Source organism: Salvia splendens, chromosome 13 (assembly GCF_004379255.2).
Source record: "Salvia splendens isolate huo1 chromosome 13, SspV2, whole genome shotgun sequence".
Taxonomy (NCBI): domain Eukaryota; kingdom Viridiplantae; phylum Streptophyta; class Magnoliopsida; order Lamiales; family Lamiaceae; genus Salvia; species Salvia splendens.
Window position 1 is genome coordinate 22847586 of NC_056044.1, and position 17326 is coordinate 22864911.

Sequence of the window (17326 nt, forward strand, 5' to 3'; positions counted from 1 at the left end):
CTCCTCACAGGATTAACACCAGAAAACCTAGGAGGAGAGTCTGGAGGAGAGTTTGACAGCAAGATGGACATGGTGGTAGAAATCAATAGGAGGATGAGAACCTAATGAAAGTACCAATTTGATAGGAATTAACGTGAGGTTAATTCCTATGGGAGAAATTAAATGAAATAACGTGACTTTGACAGAACTGGCGGTTTCTCCAAGAGGGAGAACCGATGGAGAGAATGATAAATATTAATTTAATTCATTCTCCTTGATAATAATAAAAGACTCCACACATATTTATAATATGTGTTGTACAAAAAGATCTCCTATAAACTAGGAAAGCAAATCGAAAGCAAATCAAATCCTAACCACTATGGAAAGTAAATAAAATCATAACAACTAAATAATACTAAAGCATAAATAAAATAAATAAATATACGGAGAGAATATCAGTTCACTTCTGGAATAAAATAGGATATTATATCCCTATCACATAATCTACCAAATATAATGGTTTTTCTTTTAGTGACTGAATCTACCTCGATTTTTAAGGTACTAATTACATTCACAAGAAGGTGATCAAACAAAAAATTGATCTGCTCAATAGTTTATTATGGGTTTACTTCGTCTTTAATGATATCGATTACGTTTTGTAGATTAAGGGCCTGTTCAGTGTTTCAGATATAGTGAGAAATGGGCTATTTTCCATACAAATATGGCAGTTCAGTGTTTAAGTAATATATACGGACAGCCCGATCCGAAATGGAAGGCCCGCACTATTCTTGCAGTGTTTTAGAGAAATCAATTCTGTCGAGTGAGACAAGAATTGATACATCCCACCCAGAAATGAGAGCACTTTTTCTTATTTGCCCCTCACATTTTCATTTCCCTCCTTCTCTCTCTTCATTTTCCCCCTTCTCTCTCTTGGGTGGTCTCTTCAATTTTCACAGCTTCCTCCTCTTGCACCGGAAGCACAAGGCCATCTACTTCAACACAATTTACCGCAGAGAACCGCTTCACCACCTCCTTCAACGTTTAATAAACGGTAATAATTTGCTCCCTCCAAGGTAATGGTGTACATAAGGTGTTGGGTAAAAAATGGGTTCTGAGATCCACGATCTCGGTTCGTTTTTGCAGGGAAGACCCAATTGCGGAAAGGGAGGCCGATCTTCACGTCTGCAGGGTTTGGTGCAAAAGGGAGGCCGATAAGTTTGAAATTAATCAGGTAAATTATGTAATTGACGACCTCAATTGATATATGTTTTGGTCAAATCTGCAAATCTGAGTTTTATGAATATACATGGCTAGTATGTGTTATGAAGTTTTCCCGTATTTAATTTGTTTGTTTTACCCACCACGATTGGGATAGAGCAATGTACTATTGTGCCTCACTGGCTTCTAGATAACATATGAATTATTGTATTTATTGGGTATCATTTAGCACAACTGGAGGCTTGGGATTTGTTTTCCTATACAGGGTTGTAATTTAATCGATCGTATATAGATATAATTACAAACAATGCCGACGTCCAGTGCTGCTAAGTATGCATTCTTGATGATGATGATGGAAGACATTATGGTCATTTACCGAGCAGAGACCACTCTACTTATACATAGGTATATGACCGCGCGCAGCGGATCGACCAAAAGGAGAATTTTAGACCACGCCAGACGTTTCAGTTTGCTAAAAAAAATTCCAGATCAGTTGAAACACCTAGATCGTCTAGTTAAACTTTCGAATGTAGATTGTATTGCTAATCTTCGTATGGACGTGAATACCTTCGGTAGACTTTGTCAAATTCTGTCACAAAGGGGTGGGCTGATAACTGGGAATTCCCTACCCGTTGAGGAACAAGTAGCAATATTCCTCGGGGTTCTGGCACACCACAACAAAAATCGGGTAGTCAAATTCAGGTTTAGGCGATCAGGTGCAACTGTGTCATATTACATGCAAAAGGTACTTTGTGCCATTTTGAGCTTACATGATGAGCTGCTAAAGAAACCCACACCAGTAACAGCCGACTGCACAGATAACAGATGGAGGTGGTTCGAGGTAATGGAAATTATTAGTGTATTAATCTTCTCTATTTTGAAATCTAAGTCTTTGTTTTAATCAACTACTTGTTTCTCAGGGTTGCCTTGGTGCATTGGACGGGATACATATCGATGTGTTGGTCAGTAATGAGGACAAACCAAGATATCGGACGCGAAAAGGGCATATTGCTACAAATACCCTAGCTGTTTGTGACCGCCAAATGCAATTCGTGTATTTGTTACCGGGATGGGAAGGTTCAGCAGGCGACTCACGTGTTCTCAAAGACGCTGTTTCAGCAGAGAAAGGCTTCAAAGTCCCTCAAGGTCATGATTATATTCTTTTATTGAGCCATTCTCCACAAACATTTGCTCTACACTCACGTTTATTATTTTTAGGAGGTATTTAACAAACATTGTTGGTTTGGATGTTGGCAGGTTGTTATTACTTGTGTGATAATGGGTATGCTAATAGCAATGGTTTTCTGACGCCGTATAGGGGTGTCCGGTATCATCTCAAGGAATGGGGACCGGGCACAGATACTCCTCAAAACCCCAAGGAATTATTTAACATGCGACACACTAAGGCTCGTAACATAATTGAGCGTGCTTTTGCTGTCTTGAAAATGCGGTGGGGTATTCTTCGAAGTGCATCATACTACCCGATTCGCACTCAAATTCGGCTGATAATGGCATGCTTTTTGCTGCACAACTTCATTCGTGGGGAAATGAGAACTGACCCAATTGAGGTCGAACTAGACGGTCATCCCACGGCGCCAACCACTGAAGAAGAACATGTTGCACGGGAATATATTGACTATGTTGAGCCATCGCCTGAATGGACTCAGATGTAGGATGCCATAGCAATGAATATGTGGAATAACCGATAGAGAGTGTTGTTTGTTTTTTAATGTATTCTGCATGTTTGTGATCCACTATGTTAAACGTACCGAATTTGAAATTCTGACTGACTCTGTATTTTCTGATATGTATAGTGATTGAACTCGTGACACTACTCTGTGTTTGTTTATGCATTATTATTACTTATTAGTCAACCCATCTTGCAGCATCATGTGTCATGCCGGTGAAACCCCTGAATGCTGCTGCGGGGAGGGTAAGATGGAGCTACTGAAAGCGGGGAAGAACGCAATACATGAAGGGGTTGGTAGCGGAAGCGTGCGTTCTAACGGATCACATAATACGGATCTATTTAGCATATTATTTAGACAAAATCTATTCGCGTAATTATCACATGTATCATGCTCATAACTTGAATTACAAATATGCTTTAGAACAAATAAATCCTAAAACATGCATACTACGGAGTTAGCCAATTTACCTCGTTGATTCTCCAAAGAATCGTCGATTGCTTGCGCCTTCTCCACGATGATCTTCATTACTAGACCACGGATCTTCTGACTGGTGTCCCGAACTGTATTCCGAAATCAGTGTGGGCTGATCTTATCGAAACACTAGGACTCGAATAAAGAAGACAGAACTTTCTCACGGAGGAGGAGCTGAAGATCTCACGGAGGAGAAATTGAATGAAAAAAATCGTCCCCCTCTTAATAATTAGAGTGGGCGAAAATTTTCATAAAAAAATTGTATTTTCTATCTCCTTTATTCTCCTATTTATAATAGTTACATATTGGGCCCAGTCAGGGATCTATGGAAGGTTTTGGATATGGGCTCCCCCAATTAGCCTTTTACTAATTAAATTGAACCCACAATTTAATACAAGCTTATATTGGAATATTACGAGCAGCCACTATAGACGTAATATTGAACTCCCCATCCAAATCCGAAATTATAAGTAATCCGGGTTTCCATTTTATTTATTATTTATTTCCCGCGCTTAAGATATAAATGTCCATTAATTAATTAAAGTCTGCTATGGACTTAATTAATTAACATCTTATTAACTCCAAGAGTAGACTTAGCAAGAAACACTTATTTATTATTCATAGAGTAATAAAACTCCAACTGGCCAGTTTCCGAATAATAAAACCTTGTTCAAGCTCCTCTTGAGGACATTATCAAACGAGACTCTCCTCGTGCACGATTCAACATAATAGCAATCCTAGCACCACTAGATAATGATCACCACTACCCAATATACCTGGATCGTTGGGTGACGAAAAACCCGCACCTTTGGTAAGTCAAAGTAGTAGATACTCAATGTCGTATGCTCAATGCTAACGTATGTAGATTAAGAAATTAATTATCAAGACCTCGTCTTTCAGTAGATAGCATAAAGACTCGTCTTGTTGTTAGATCCATTCAGTGCTATACCAAACCAACGTCATCTTATTTCAATAAGGCTTAGAAATAATCGGACTGACATTGCAACCTTTCACGATAGGTAGCCAAAGCCTATCTAGGTTGTGAAATTCTTCTTTTTCTTTTGCAAAGCATTGCATAGAACCGACTGTAGTTACCTTAAAGTGGATGACGCCCACAACCAGTCTACTAAGCAAAAGACTTAGGCTTTGTTTACTTCTTATGCATTTAAATGTTTATAAAACATCTCATAAACGCACAAGCAAACACAATGTAATAATATACTGATTCTATTCGTGCGAAATGCTCGAATAATACTGAATCAGGTCAAAAGTGGATTGTAGAGTTTTTACGTATACATGCAACGTTCTATTCGTGCGAACTCTCGCTCGAAACATGCTTTTCAGTATACTAACCATAACAATACATGCTGGGAGGTGGTACTTAAAATGCCCCGCCAATGGGAAGCATCCGATGTCTTTAAAGTGGTATGATGAATACCTCTCTGAAAATGTGTGGCATAACAGCCAGGAAACAAGAAATGAAGGCCGAGATATTCGTCCGGCTGCATTCAGGGACCACTCCAACTCGAATGGGACATGTGCGTATTGTTGTGCATCAAACTCAACCACCGAAATGAAGATTAATTTGTTGCTAGGTCTGCTAGGACTGATGTTGGTCGCCTCGTGTATCTTGATCGGGAAGTTGTTGTAATATGATATTCAACTGTTTGTTGTGGCTGAATTATTGACTCCCTTTTGCGAACATAGAACAATTATGTAATTGAGTCTGTATGAATTACAGTGTGTGTTACTTTTGTATATCATAAAATGATAGTTTGAGGGGATAAAATGATGGTTTTTGGATGATAAAATGATACTTTTGCATCATAAAATGATAGTTTGAGGGGATAAAATGATAGTTTTTGGATGATAAAATGATACTTTTGTTTAATAATGATAGTTTTAGATTTTTTGGATGATACAATGATACTTTTGCATCATAAAATGATAGTTTGAGAGGATAAAATGATAGTTTTTGGATGATAAAATTATACTTTTGCATCATACAATGATAGTTTGAGGGGATAAAATGAAAGTTTCAAATGATAAAATGATACTTTTGTTTTAAAATGATAGTTTTAGATTTTTTGGATGATAAAATTATACTTTTGCATCATAAAATGATAGTTTGAGGGGATAAAATGATAGTTTTTGGATGATAAAATGATACTTTTGTTTTAAAATGATAGTTTTAGATTTTTTGGATGATAAAATGATACTTTTGCATCATAAAATGATAGTTTGAGGGGATAAAATGATAGTTTTTGGATGATAAAATGATACTTTTGTTTTAATACATAAAATGATAGTTTTTGGATGATAAAATGATACTTTTGTTCTAAAATGATACTTTTATTAAACAAAAATTTCATTTGATACACCAAAAATACCTATCATTTTATCGGCTGAAAGTATCATTCTACCCGGCAAAACTATCATTCTATCGGCTGAAAGTATCATTCTATCCGGCAAAACTATCATTTTAACAGTTTTATGTCATTTTGTCACGTTAAAGTATCATTTTATCAGCTTATATGCAATTTCTTCAGCTAAACTATCATTTTTATAAGTAAACTGTCATTTTATCCGCTTAGATTATTATTTTATCAGGTAAAAGTATCATTTTATTAGACAAAAATGTCATTTTATACACCAAAAATACCTATCATTCTATCGGCTGAAAGTATCATTCTACCCGGCAAAACTATCATTCTATCGGCTGAAAGTATCATTCTATACGGCAAAACTATCATTTTATCAGTTTTATGTCATTTTGTCACGTTAAAGTATCATTTTATCAGCTTATATACAATTTCTTCAGCTAAACTATCATTTTTATAAGCTAACTGTCATTTTATCAGCTTAGATTATCATTTTATCAGGTGAAAGTATCATTTTATTAAACAAAAATGTCATTGTATACACCAAAAATACCTATCATTCGATCTGAAAGTATCATTCTATCCGGCAAAACTATCATTTTAACAGTTTTATGTCATTTTGTCACGTTAAAGTATCATTTTATCAGCTTATATGCAATTTCTTCAGCTAAACTATCATTTTTATAAGCTAACTGTCATTTTATCCGCTTAGATTATCATTTTATCAGGTAAAAGTATCATTTTATTAAACAAAAATGTCATTTTATACACCAAAAATACCTATCATTCTATCGGCTGAAAGTATCATTCTACCCCGCAAAACTATCATTCTATCGGCTGAAAGTATCATTCTATCCGGAAAAACTATCATTTTATTAGTTTTATGTCATTTTGTCACGTTAAAGTATCATTTTATCAGCTTATATGCAATTTCTTCAGCTAAACTATCATTTTTATAAGCTAACTGTCATTTTATCCGCTTAGATTATCATTTTATTAGGTAAAAGTATCATTTTATTAAACAAAAATGTCATTGTATACACCAAAAATACCTATCATTCTATCGGCTGAAAGTATCATTCTACCCGGCAAAACTATCATTCTATCGGCTGAAAGTATCATTCTATCCGGCAAAACTATCATTCTATCGGCTGAAAGTATCTTTCTATCCGGCAAAACTATCATTTTAACAGTTTTATGTCATTTTGTCACGTTAAAGTATCATTTTATCAGCTTATATGCAATTTCTTCAGCTAAACTATCATTTTTATAAGCTAACTGTCATTTTATCCGCTTAGATTATCATTTTATCAGGTAAAAGTATCATTTTATTAAACAAAAATGTCATTTTATAAACCAAAAATACCTATCATTCTATCGGCTGAAAGTATCATTCTATCGGCTGAAAGTATCATTCTACCCGGCAAAACTATCATTTTATCAGTTTTATGTCATTTTGTCACGTTAAAGTATCATTTTATCAGCTTATATGCAGTTTTATATGCAATTTTATCAGGTAAAATGATAATCTAAGCGGATAAAATGACAGTTAGCTTATAAAAATGATAGTTTAGCTGAAGAAATTGCATATAAGCTGATAAAATGATACTTTAACGTGACAAAATGACATAAAACTGTTAAAATGATAGTTTTGCCGGGTAGAATGATACTTTCAGCCGATAGAATGATAGGTATTTTTGGGGTATAAAATGACATTTTTGTTTAATAAAATGATACTTTTACCTTATAAAATGATAATCTAAGCGGATAAAATGACAGTAACCTTATAAAAATGATAGTTTAGCTGGAGAAATTGCATATAAGCTAATAAAGTGATACTTTAACGTGACAAAATGACATAAAAATGATAAAATGATAGTTTTGCCGGATAGAATGATACTTTTAGCCGATAGAATGATAGTTTTGCCGGTTAGAATGATACTTTTAGCCGATAGAATGATAGGTATTTTTCGTGTATAAAATGACATTTTTATCTAATAAAATGATACTTTTACCGTATAAAATGATAATCTAAGCGGATAAAATGACAGTAACCTTATAAAAATGATATTTTAGCTGAAGAAATTGCATATAATCTGATAAAATGATACTTTAACGTGACAAAATAACATAAAACTGATAAAATGATACTTTAACGTGACAAAATAACATAAAACTGATAAAATGATAGTTTTGCCCGATAGAATGATACTTTCAGCCGATAGAATGATAGTTTTGACGGGTAGAATGATAGTTTCAGCCGATAGAATGATAAGTATTTTTGGTGTATAAAATGACATTTTTTTTAATAAAATGATACTTTTACCTGATAAAATGATAATCTAAGCAGATAAAATGACATTAAGCTTATAAAAATGATAGTTTACCTGGAGAAATTGCATATAAGCTGATAAAATGATACTTTAACGTGACAAAATGACATAAAAATGATAAAATGATAGTTTTGCCCGATAGAATGATACTTTCAGCCGATAGGATGATAGTTTTGCCGGGTAGAATGATACTTTCAGCCGATAGAATGATAGGTATTTTTGGTGTATAAAATGACATTTTTGTTTAATAAAATGATACTTTTTTGTCCGAGAATGTTTTATTTTGACTCTTTGAGTTTGAAATGTTTTATTTAGTTTTTTTTACAAAAAATGCTTATTTATGGTGGACTAGGCTAGTAGTGGTATGGTGAGAGTTATTTACTCTGCAGGCTGCACTGTGTGAATCATTACAAAAATTTGACTTGGTGTGACAACAAATGCAGAGTTTGGTTGTGGAGGTCTTGTAATCACATTAATGTCCAGTTGGAAAAGCTAAGCGGGGTAAGTAGAAAGCTTTCGCAATATTTATTCACAAACCTCACACCACTCTATAATACCAGCTCCATTGTGTACAATAATCACCTAAGCAAAAATCCTCACTCAACTACTCCGAGATGGATCTAAACTTACCGGGGGCCAGCTGCGTTTTTGTACAAGGGAAAGTGGTCAGCCGAATGCGACACCACGCTGGTGAACTGCCTCGTCAAGCTCAAGTCAGAAACACAGTGGACTCTCAAACACTTCCCAAGTTGGTTTGTACTCACAGTCCAACGACAAATCAAGCAGTCTGAGGGTGTGTTCTTCTCTGAGTCTGAACTTCATCAGCGTGTGGACCTCCTACACACCCGGTAAAGACCTTCAAGGCTATTGTAAACGAGAAAGGTGCGCACTGGGACCAGGAGAACAAGTACGTCCGTGCTTCGGATGATTTATGGCATATGATGATAAAGGTATGATTTTTTACAATGAAACTTGCAATGCAATGACAGGTCTCGGTACCTATGGTTATGTTTAATCCAGCTGATAAATTTTGTGCTCCCATATAACAGAAAAACAAGTTCCCTGGAGCATACTACTACCACGATGAACCTATCTACCCCTCGCTTGCGTGTTTATTTGGGATGGACGACATCAAGGTGGAGGGGGAAGTGGAGGTCATTGAAATATCAGATAACACCATCAAAATCATCTCTGATGACACTTTGGCCATTGATATGGATGCCAACGACGAAGAGGTGAACTCTCCAGCCGTGTTCCGAAGGCCAAATGTGAAGCGCAAACTCTTCGATGAAGAGGAGATGCCTACCAATATGGAGTCTTCAACGGATTCTGCGGCATACTTCATTGATCTTGTGAATGCAGGCCAGTTGCCGACTCGTGTTGAATGAGTCAAGCTATCCCCAAACCGACCACGTTTGGGGATCCCGACGTTGGTCCGTCAACCAAGTCCCCGCATACTAGTTCTTGCGCCTCCAACTCCCCTATTGGTTGGTGGCCCCAGAATCGCATTTGAAGACGCTGTAGTGTGTTGAAGGACATGCAATTCCAGCAATACTGATATCCATAGTAAGTTAGGGTCATATTTTGAAGTTCCATGTTGTTGACTCAAGTAATTGTTGTTTTTGAGTGTTGCTTCCTTCAGCTAGTTAAGATTGTAGGTGTGTGACCTAATGGCAATAGCTATGGAAGTATGCCAAACTTATTTCTCAAAGGTGTTGTACAAAACTTTGAAAGCACATTTGAGATTGATGTAAATTACTGCCATATGAACTCAACTAATCATCATGAATTGTGGCTGATGAAGCCACTTTGTTAATCATTTTGAACTACATCAACAACAACTAGTCCTACATATTGAACTATATGAAAAGACATATAAGCTATACTTAAAATGCTTCATATTAATAGTACACACGACATTCTCATCAACAAAAAGATCACAATACCATGGACATGCAACCAATGGAACTAAGTACAAAACAGAGAGGCTATTTATATGCAGCCCATTTCGTCTAATTGGTGCAACAAATCTAATGAAGTACTTTAGCATCCACATATGGAAATGTTTATAATTCATTGCACCCTACAAACCTATTTAGATAATCTAATTACCATAAGTAACATCCATTGTAGGAGTAGGAGGGAAATGGGAGACTAATTCTCCTCGATCAGCATGAGCAGATACCCAAGTCGCGCCGACTGGGGCATACCGTTGAACACCTCAAGACGTTGTGGCTTGTCTCCTAAGATGTTTCAAAGCACGTACCTCTGAGCCAGGTTGAGACCTTCGACAGTGCACAATTTGTCAAACACGTCCTCTCTTGCTTTCATGCAGTCAAACTCATAACCGATCCTTTTCGAAATCATCTCCAATCTTGCATTAGTTTCCGCATGTAGGTGGCCGAGGTACTCCATCAAAGGGGCATCGCCCATATCTCGTTTGCGCTTCACGCTAGTGGTTTTGACAGAGGACATCTCCTTATCACTTTGCCTAGAAGCGGTGTCATTAACATCGGGTGTCTGCTCAAGCGGTGGAGATGTGTCAAACTCTATATCATCAAGTGAGGGGTGGTAGTCGTTATCGTACACCTGGCTCCCACCGGCCATTTGGGCGCGCACACGCTTGGCTGCCTTATCAAGTGTTTCAGCTCCCAGCCCTGATGCTCTATCCTTGCCGAAGATACACTTCCATGTCTCCCAATAGGGCCAAGACTTGGTTCGCATAAATTTTGCGTCTGTGTCAGCCTACAAGGATTAGGCAAAACTTGTATAGAATGATTAATAACTAAATAAATCAATTTTAACCCAATGAAGACGACAAGAGTAATATCCAGATATTTACCGCAACGATCTGCTCCCACTGTTCGTCGGTGCAATGAATCTTATAATCACCATCTGCATTGAACCCAATTCCAGTGCGCCTTAGGATCGCTCTTAGGATTCCATAGCTTTTTTTCCATGCCGAAATCTTAGATGTTATATGAGGGGTTCCCTTCAAGTCAGTGTTGGGGAACTCGGCACGAAGGCTGACCTCGATTTTGGTTAGATACCCTGATCGAAATCCGTTATCGGATTTCCATCCATCAGCAACCAAACCCAGCAATGTTGTTGCCAAAATCTCTTCCTCTCTTGCAACCCACATTCTCCGAGTGCGCTCACCCTTGCGGAACTTCCGATGAGGTGTCTGTCCTACACCTGAATGAATCAAAAACTATCAAACCATAAATTTTTAATGTACGACCATTCATAACTCAACACCACAGTGGAGGAATAACAAATACCTTCGCTTGCAGTTGCCCTAGCTGCATATTAGAAGGACGATTCGACTCAGATATCCCACCCTACAACCGAACAATATATGGAGAATTGAGTCCTGGGTTATCTAAGCAAAAAAGGGGACTAAAGCTTCGGCCACACCTTGCATTTCGCACATAACAAACTCAAATTAGGTAAACAGAATAAATGCATTACATCAAACACATCATATACATTACATCATAAACAACAAATTAGATGGGTCTAGTCCCTTGAATTAGCTACAACTGATATTATTCCAGTCTCAACGACAGACATTCACTTGAACGAAACAATGCCAAATGATCTGAAAATGCACAAATTGATAGTGCGGAGACGCGTAAATTGCATACCTGCATGTCGATTGAACCTTAGATTGGGTGCTGTGAGTGTGGACGAAATGGAAGACTCCTGCTTCAGTTTATGTAGGCTCCAAAAAAATTAAAACCATCCAAATTGCCGCCCTCTTTTCTTCACGCCGCGAACCCAGCAAAAAAATGGTTTGAGGGGCATTTCTGTCTTTCATCATATTACTCTAAATTAATGCACACCCATTTCTAAAACATTGAACGGTGGGAGGGGTGTGTCATTTAGTGGCTGCAAGTGGGCCCAACCATCTCAATTCTAATCCATACCCATATCTTGAGAACCCACATCTACCGCACTGAACGGGCCCTAAGTAGGAAGCGCAAAGTTGTAGTAATAGTACTTACTGATGGTTTATCGAGCACATTAATTTGTTTAAATTAATTGAGCTTTTAACGCACATTGAATTAATTTGATTATACTAGTATTAGATAGATTCATACGACTATAAGCAACGGAAGTGAAATAATGTGTGACGATCTCCATGACGAAAATCATGTGTCTGATTGTCTGAATCCTTAATACTCTATTTAGTGATAAATCAGGTTGGATTATATATATAAAACTAATGCAAGTTGATGAATTATTAATTTGTAATTTGTTCAGTACTACCCTTTTCTTGATCATTCAACATATTAAACCCATAATTACTTGGTAGACTATAGCCTATTTTTTTTGTCAAATATATCAGAGTCTTTACCCATATCAATTTGGATCGATGATGAACCCGTCTAGGGATAAAATCTCTCAATGTTAGCCAGTATAAATGAAAGTCACATTTATAATAGCATTATTTATGAAGTTAAATTAATAGTACTATCTAATTAGAACTACAATTAGCACGACACATACTAGTGTAATTTTATTTATAAATAGAATTTTTAATTTCCACCATAAGCGTTGTTAATTTTGTTATGCAGGTTCAAAAAAAAACAAAAGAAGTTTTTGACTTAAATAACAATGGGCAATTTGTCCATTATTAAATGGGTGAGAAGTGTGAAATGGATGATAGCATATTAAAATTAATATGCTTGAGTCCAACTTGGCCAGCTCCAATTGTCTTCGAGTTGAAATGACAGATAACAATAGTAATGCTAATAAAAAAAGGATCTTAATTTTACTATATTTCTCAATCCATGAAAGTTCAACGTTTTTCATAGTACGTCTTTTTTGAATACTACTAGTAGTATAAGTTAATGTGCCGAATTAAATCAGAGAGAGAAAATCACATGATTTACTCACAATGGTTTTACTATACAAATTAGAACGTTTCTTCGTCGGCGTGTCATTTGTTGAATAATTCCCATATTGAATAATAATAACCTTGATTAAAACATGGCAAATTTGTAATTAAGTCGAAGGAGTGACAGAATTGCGAGCTAATAACCAAATTATTCATATTAAATCAAGAGTTCTTGATTAATTAACCTTCTAATTATCCATGTATAATTTGAAAATATTTATCAAGCTTTAAATATTTATATCGAATATGATTTTGAGATATGGGTTTTTCTTGTTCACACTTAACGAGTAGTGTGTTGCGTGTACAATTTTTTGTGAAAAAAAGGATATAGCAAGCTAAATAGACCTTAGGGAGACACACGCTCTTTTAAAATATTTAAGAATTAAAATGACAAAAACCGAGAAATAGATATCATAAAACTAATGACATGAATATTCCAAGTACAAATTGTGAGATTTCACTGAATTTCTCAACTAAATGAAATTTCATGTGATGGAGATTGCCGCCATTTGACCCGATGAAATAAACTGTTATTAATTTTATATACTAATAAATTTTCTCGTTTGCATATCATATCTCCGAATATAATAAAAGGTCATCAGAGTTGAGAAATTATATCCATAATTAAGGCTGTACCATTCAGAAAAACGATGAACACTAATAATTTGTGACACCATTAGGTAAATTATTTCGACGGACCGGGTGATATTTTGACATTTTAATTATAAGTGTGTTTCATTTAGCCTTTTGATCAAACATTTATTCATTACATATATATATAGGGTCACGTTAGGTTGAGATTTTTGGAGCTAATTGAGAACTAAGATGTATTTTCAGTCACTTATTCACAATTTTCGCGCGATGTCAACCACAAAGACATTATGTCAACTACGAGGCATAATTGTCATTTTCGCACGATGTCAACTACATAGACATTATGTCAACTATGATGTCAACAACAAACGTTATTTATGTCAACTATTATGTCAACAACAACATTTTACAAATAATTAATGTCAACAACAAATATTTTCATGTCAACGACATATAATATTTATGTCAACAACAACATTTTACATATAATATATGTAGTTGACATGGATTGTATACATAGTTGACATGGATTGTACACATAGTTGACATTATATGTGTATAGTTGACATGAATTGTATATGTAGTTGACATTATATGTGTGTAGTTGACATTATATATGAGCAATTGACATGAATTTTCTATGTAGTTAACACAAATTATATATGTAATTAATATTATACGTGCGTAGTTGATATTAAAAAAGGGAGGTAGCTAAATCTTGAATCTAACTCTTAGTAACTAATTCCCAACTGGGAAATATCACCAAACACCTAGAGTGCATTATGATTAAGCTTGATTCTCCAATCCAGCTCACATCCAACACAGTTGATAATCCAAACCCTAAAGCTTTCAATTCCTTAAACGAATCAATAATTAAGCTTGCAAAAAGTTCAAAACCTATTACGAAAGCAAATTTAGAAAATCAATCTCTCAAATCAGTGATGAGTGTGAAATAAGCCATTTCTGAATGCAATTGAGGTGGAATCCATGATTGTATTTATCCAGCACTATGATCTTCTCCCCCACAGCGAAATGCGAATAAAAGTGTTAGTGATACGATTATTATTATTATTATTATTTAGCTAGTTAATTATAGATTTGCATATCTTTTTCATATCTTTTGTCTTGCTCATTAAGTTAGTATCCACTATTATAAATAGTGGACATTGTTCTTTAGTTCAATCATTCAAGAAATATCAATCCAGTTTATCCTTTATCGTTACTTTATCTTTTATTGTAATTTATTTTCCGCAAGTTCATCTCGTCAAACCCTAATTGACCGAGAACCCTAGGCTGCTCGACGGGAGGATCCCGCGAACGAACCTAACCCTTCTCCGGCGACTTCGCGCTGCCGGAACCGATACGAGTACCCTCGTATCATCTGGTGCTTTCATTGTGATCTCATCCTCCGTATTTCCGCCATCATGTCATACACCTACACCACCTACCACCATCACCAATTCGGTCAACCTCATCCCCTGCCCGAAACACACCCATATCAGTGGCCATCGCTGTACGCCGCCCCAACTACTGAATATGGACAGCCAGAACCACCACACTTCTCCGACAGACCAGACCCATCCTACGGGCTGCCATGGTTTGGCTCTCGAGACGAGCAGCCACCATACACAGCGAAGACCACCGCACCGCCGCGATCCACGTTCGCTGGTCAGGATCTGTACCGCCTTGTACAGTGGCAGACGCCCGACCATGTACAGTGGCCGCCGCCAAGCCAGACCTACCCACAACAAATCCACTACTGCCAACCGCCGTTGTTATATCCGCAACCTCCCGATCAACCGGATTGGCAATGTCTCCCAACGACCAATGATGTCGGCCATATGGAGCCTCTCAACATGCCACGTGATACAGTGACGCCAGAGTCTGAATCGAACCTAACGGTGGCTGCCTTGGCTTCACAGCTCGAGCGTTTGACTGCTACTGTCAAGCAACTGACGTCTTTAATGGATGCAAACAAACGCTGCCTGAGCGATCCACATGCCGCGACACAACCTCCACCAGACCCTACAGCCAGTGTCATGTACACGGAGCCGGTATCGTGTCCCCTACCACAGATGACCGCCGCCGCCCCAGCTGATCTTCATCACGATCCATCTAGAAGCTTGCTGCCTTTTGTCATTGCTATCCCGCCTCCACCAGCCACAATATCTCTGTCGTGCGACACCAATTTCGGGTATGACTCGATGGAATTAATTGTCGTTGACAATGATAAAGAGGAAAAAATGTTATTCATTCTAGTGTTGATGTTAGTGGACCAATTTATGGTAGTAAAGATGGCATAGATGATCCATGTAATGTTGTTTTTACTTGCCGAGAACCTCTACATGTGGTGGAGCATAACAGGTTGGATTTTACAATGTAGAGCAACAAGATTGATTCTTTTTTTGTTGAAAGAGGACGAAGATGGTTCCATTGAGGATATGAAGAAGTTGATTCATCCGCAAAATGACACTCTATGCTTGAGCATTCATGGACGCATTGATACAGGGAGACGCTCAACTATTCGGTGTATGTTTGACCCAGGAGGATTCCTCGACACTCATCGTTGCTTCATGGTGCCCACCTTGAGGACAAGGTAGATTTCAACCGTGGAGGAGTTGATACGATTATTATTATTATTATTATTATTATTATTATTATTATTATTATTATTATTATTTAGCTAGTTAATTATAGATTTGCATATCTTTTTCATATCTTTTGTCTTGCTCATTAAGTTAGTATCCACTATTATAAATAGTGGACATTGTTCTTTAGTTCAATCATTCAAGAAATATCAATCCAGTTTATCCTTTATCGTTACTTTATCTTTTATTGTACTTTATTTTCTGCAAGTTCATCTCGTCAAACCCTAATTGACCAAGAACCCTAGGCTGCTCGACGGGAGGATCCCGCGAACGAACCTAACCCTTCTCCGGCGACTTCGCGCTGTCGGAACCGATACGAGTACCCTCGTATCAGTTAGTATCATTTTCTCTTCTTCTTTGATTTTTTATTGGAAAAAGAGAGTCGATTCCATTGTTGAATTTGGGGAAATGTTCAAAACTGGAGTAATCCGAACTCCATTGTTGTACGATCTGCTGCTGCTCTTCCCCAGCGACGGCTTATTGTAATGGTAGAATTGATTATTAAGCCCCGGCGCCGGAGAGCTTCGCCGATTAATCGAGGGCTTCAGATTGGGAACGAATCCAGTGGAGTTGCTCCGCATCTGAAACTGCAGGGATCGCAGAAGGCCGCCGCCGCTGCGATCGCAGTTGACGCTGCTGCTGCGCCAGAATTGCGGCCTTCTGCGATCGCAGTTGACGCTGCTGCTGCGCCAGAATTGCCATAACGATTTTGCGATTGGTTTCCCCTCTTCCTCCTCGTTGGCGGAGAGGAACTCGACGAGCTGCTTCTTCTTCGATTTTTTGTAGTTTTTGTTAAAATTACCATTCCGCCATTTCATAATTAATTAATCTAAAAATATTTTCTATGTGTTAAATTCTGGACCACTCATTTAAAAAAAATGAGTGACTGATAATGCATCTTAATTCTCAATTAAGCTAAAAAATCTCAATTAATCACCGCCCTATTAGATGTTAATTAGTCGATAGGAATCTTCATTATTATTAATAGGTAATGATAGTACACCCTGACTAAAAATAATAAATCCCAAAAATGCATATAAGTGTGATTAGAATTCTAGTCCTATTTAATAATTGATGCCACGGAAATTTAATAGCCACAATTATAAAA

At 36.9% G+C, this 17326-nt stretch overlaps 2 protein-coding genes across 2 annotated transcripts; both read left to right on the plus strand.

Moving 5' to 3' along the window:
• The first annotated feature begins 1504 nt into the window (after positions 1 to 1504).
• On the plus strand, positions 1505 to 2870 carry LOC121760718 (protein ANTAGONIST OF LIKE HETEROCHROMATIN PROTEIN 1-like). Its single transcript, XM_042156347.1, has 3 exons — positions 1505 to 2038; positions 2118 to 2343; positions 2455 to 2870. Exons 1-3 carry the CDS (start codon positions 1505 to 1507, stop codon positions 2868 to 2870), a joined length of 1176 nt encoding a protein of 391 aa, XP_042012281.1.
• Positions 2871 to 14994: 12124 nt separating this feature from the next.
• LOC121760719 (extensin-1-like) lies at positions 14995 to 15873 on the plus strand. The gene has a single exon (XM_042156348.1). It carries the CDS (start codon positions 14995 to 14997, stop codon positions 15871 to 15873), a length of 879 nt encoding a protein of 292 aa, XP_042012282.1.
• The last annotated feature ends 1453 nt before the right edge of the window (positions 15874 to 17326 follow it).

Coding starts and splice junctions, on each gene's coding strand:
- LOC121760718 (XM_042156347.1), top strand. CDS start 1,505: ATGCCGACGTCCAGTGCTGCTAAGTATGCATTCTTGATGATGATGATG. Junction 2,039..2,117: donor ACAGATGGAGGTGGTTCGAG/GTAATGGAAATT, acceptor CTTGTTTCTCAG/GGTTGCCTTGGTGCATTGGA. Junction 2,344..2,454: donor AGGCTTCAAAGTCCCTCAAG/GTCATGATTATA, acceptor GGATGTTGGCAG/GTTGTTATTACTTGTGTGAT.
- LOC121760719 (XM_042156348.1), top strand. CDS start 14,995: ATGTCATACACCTACACCACCTACCACCATCACCAATTCGGTCAACCT.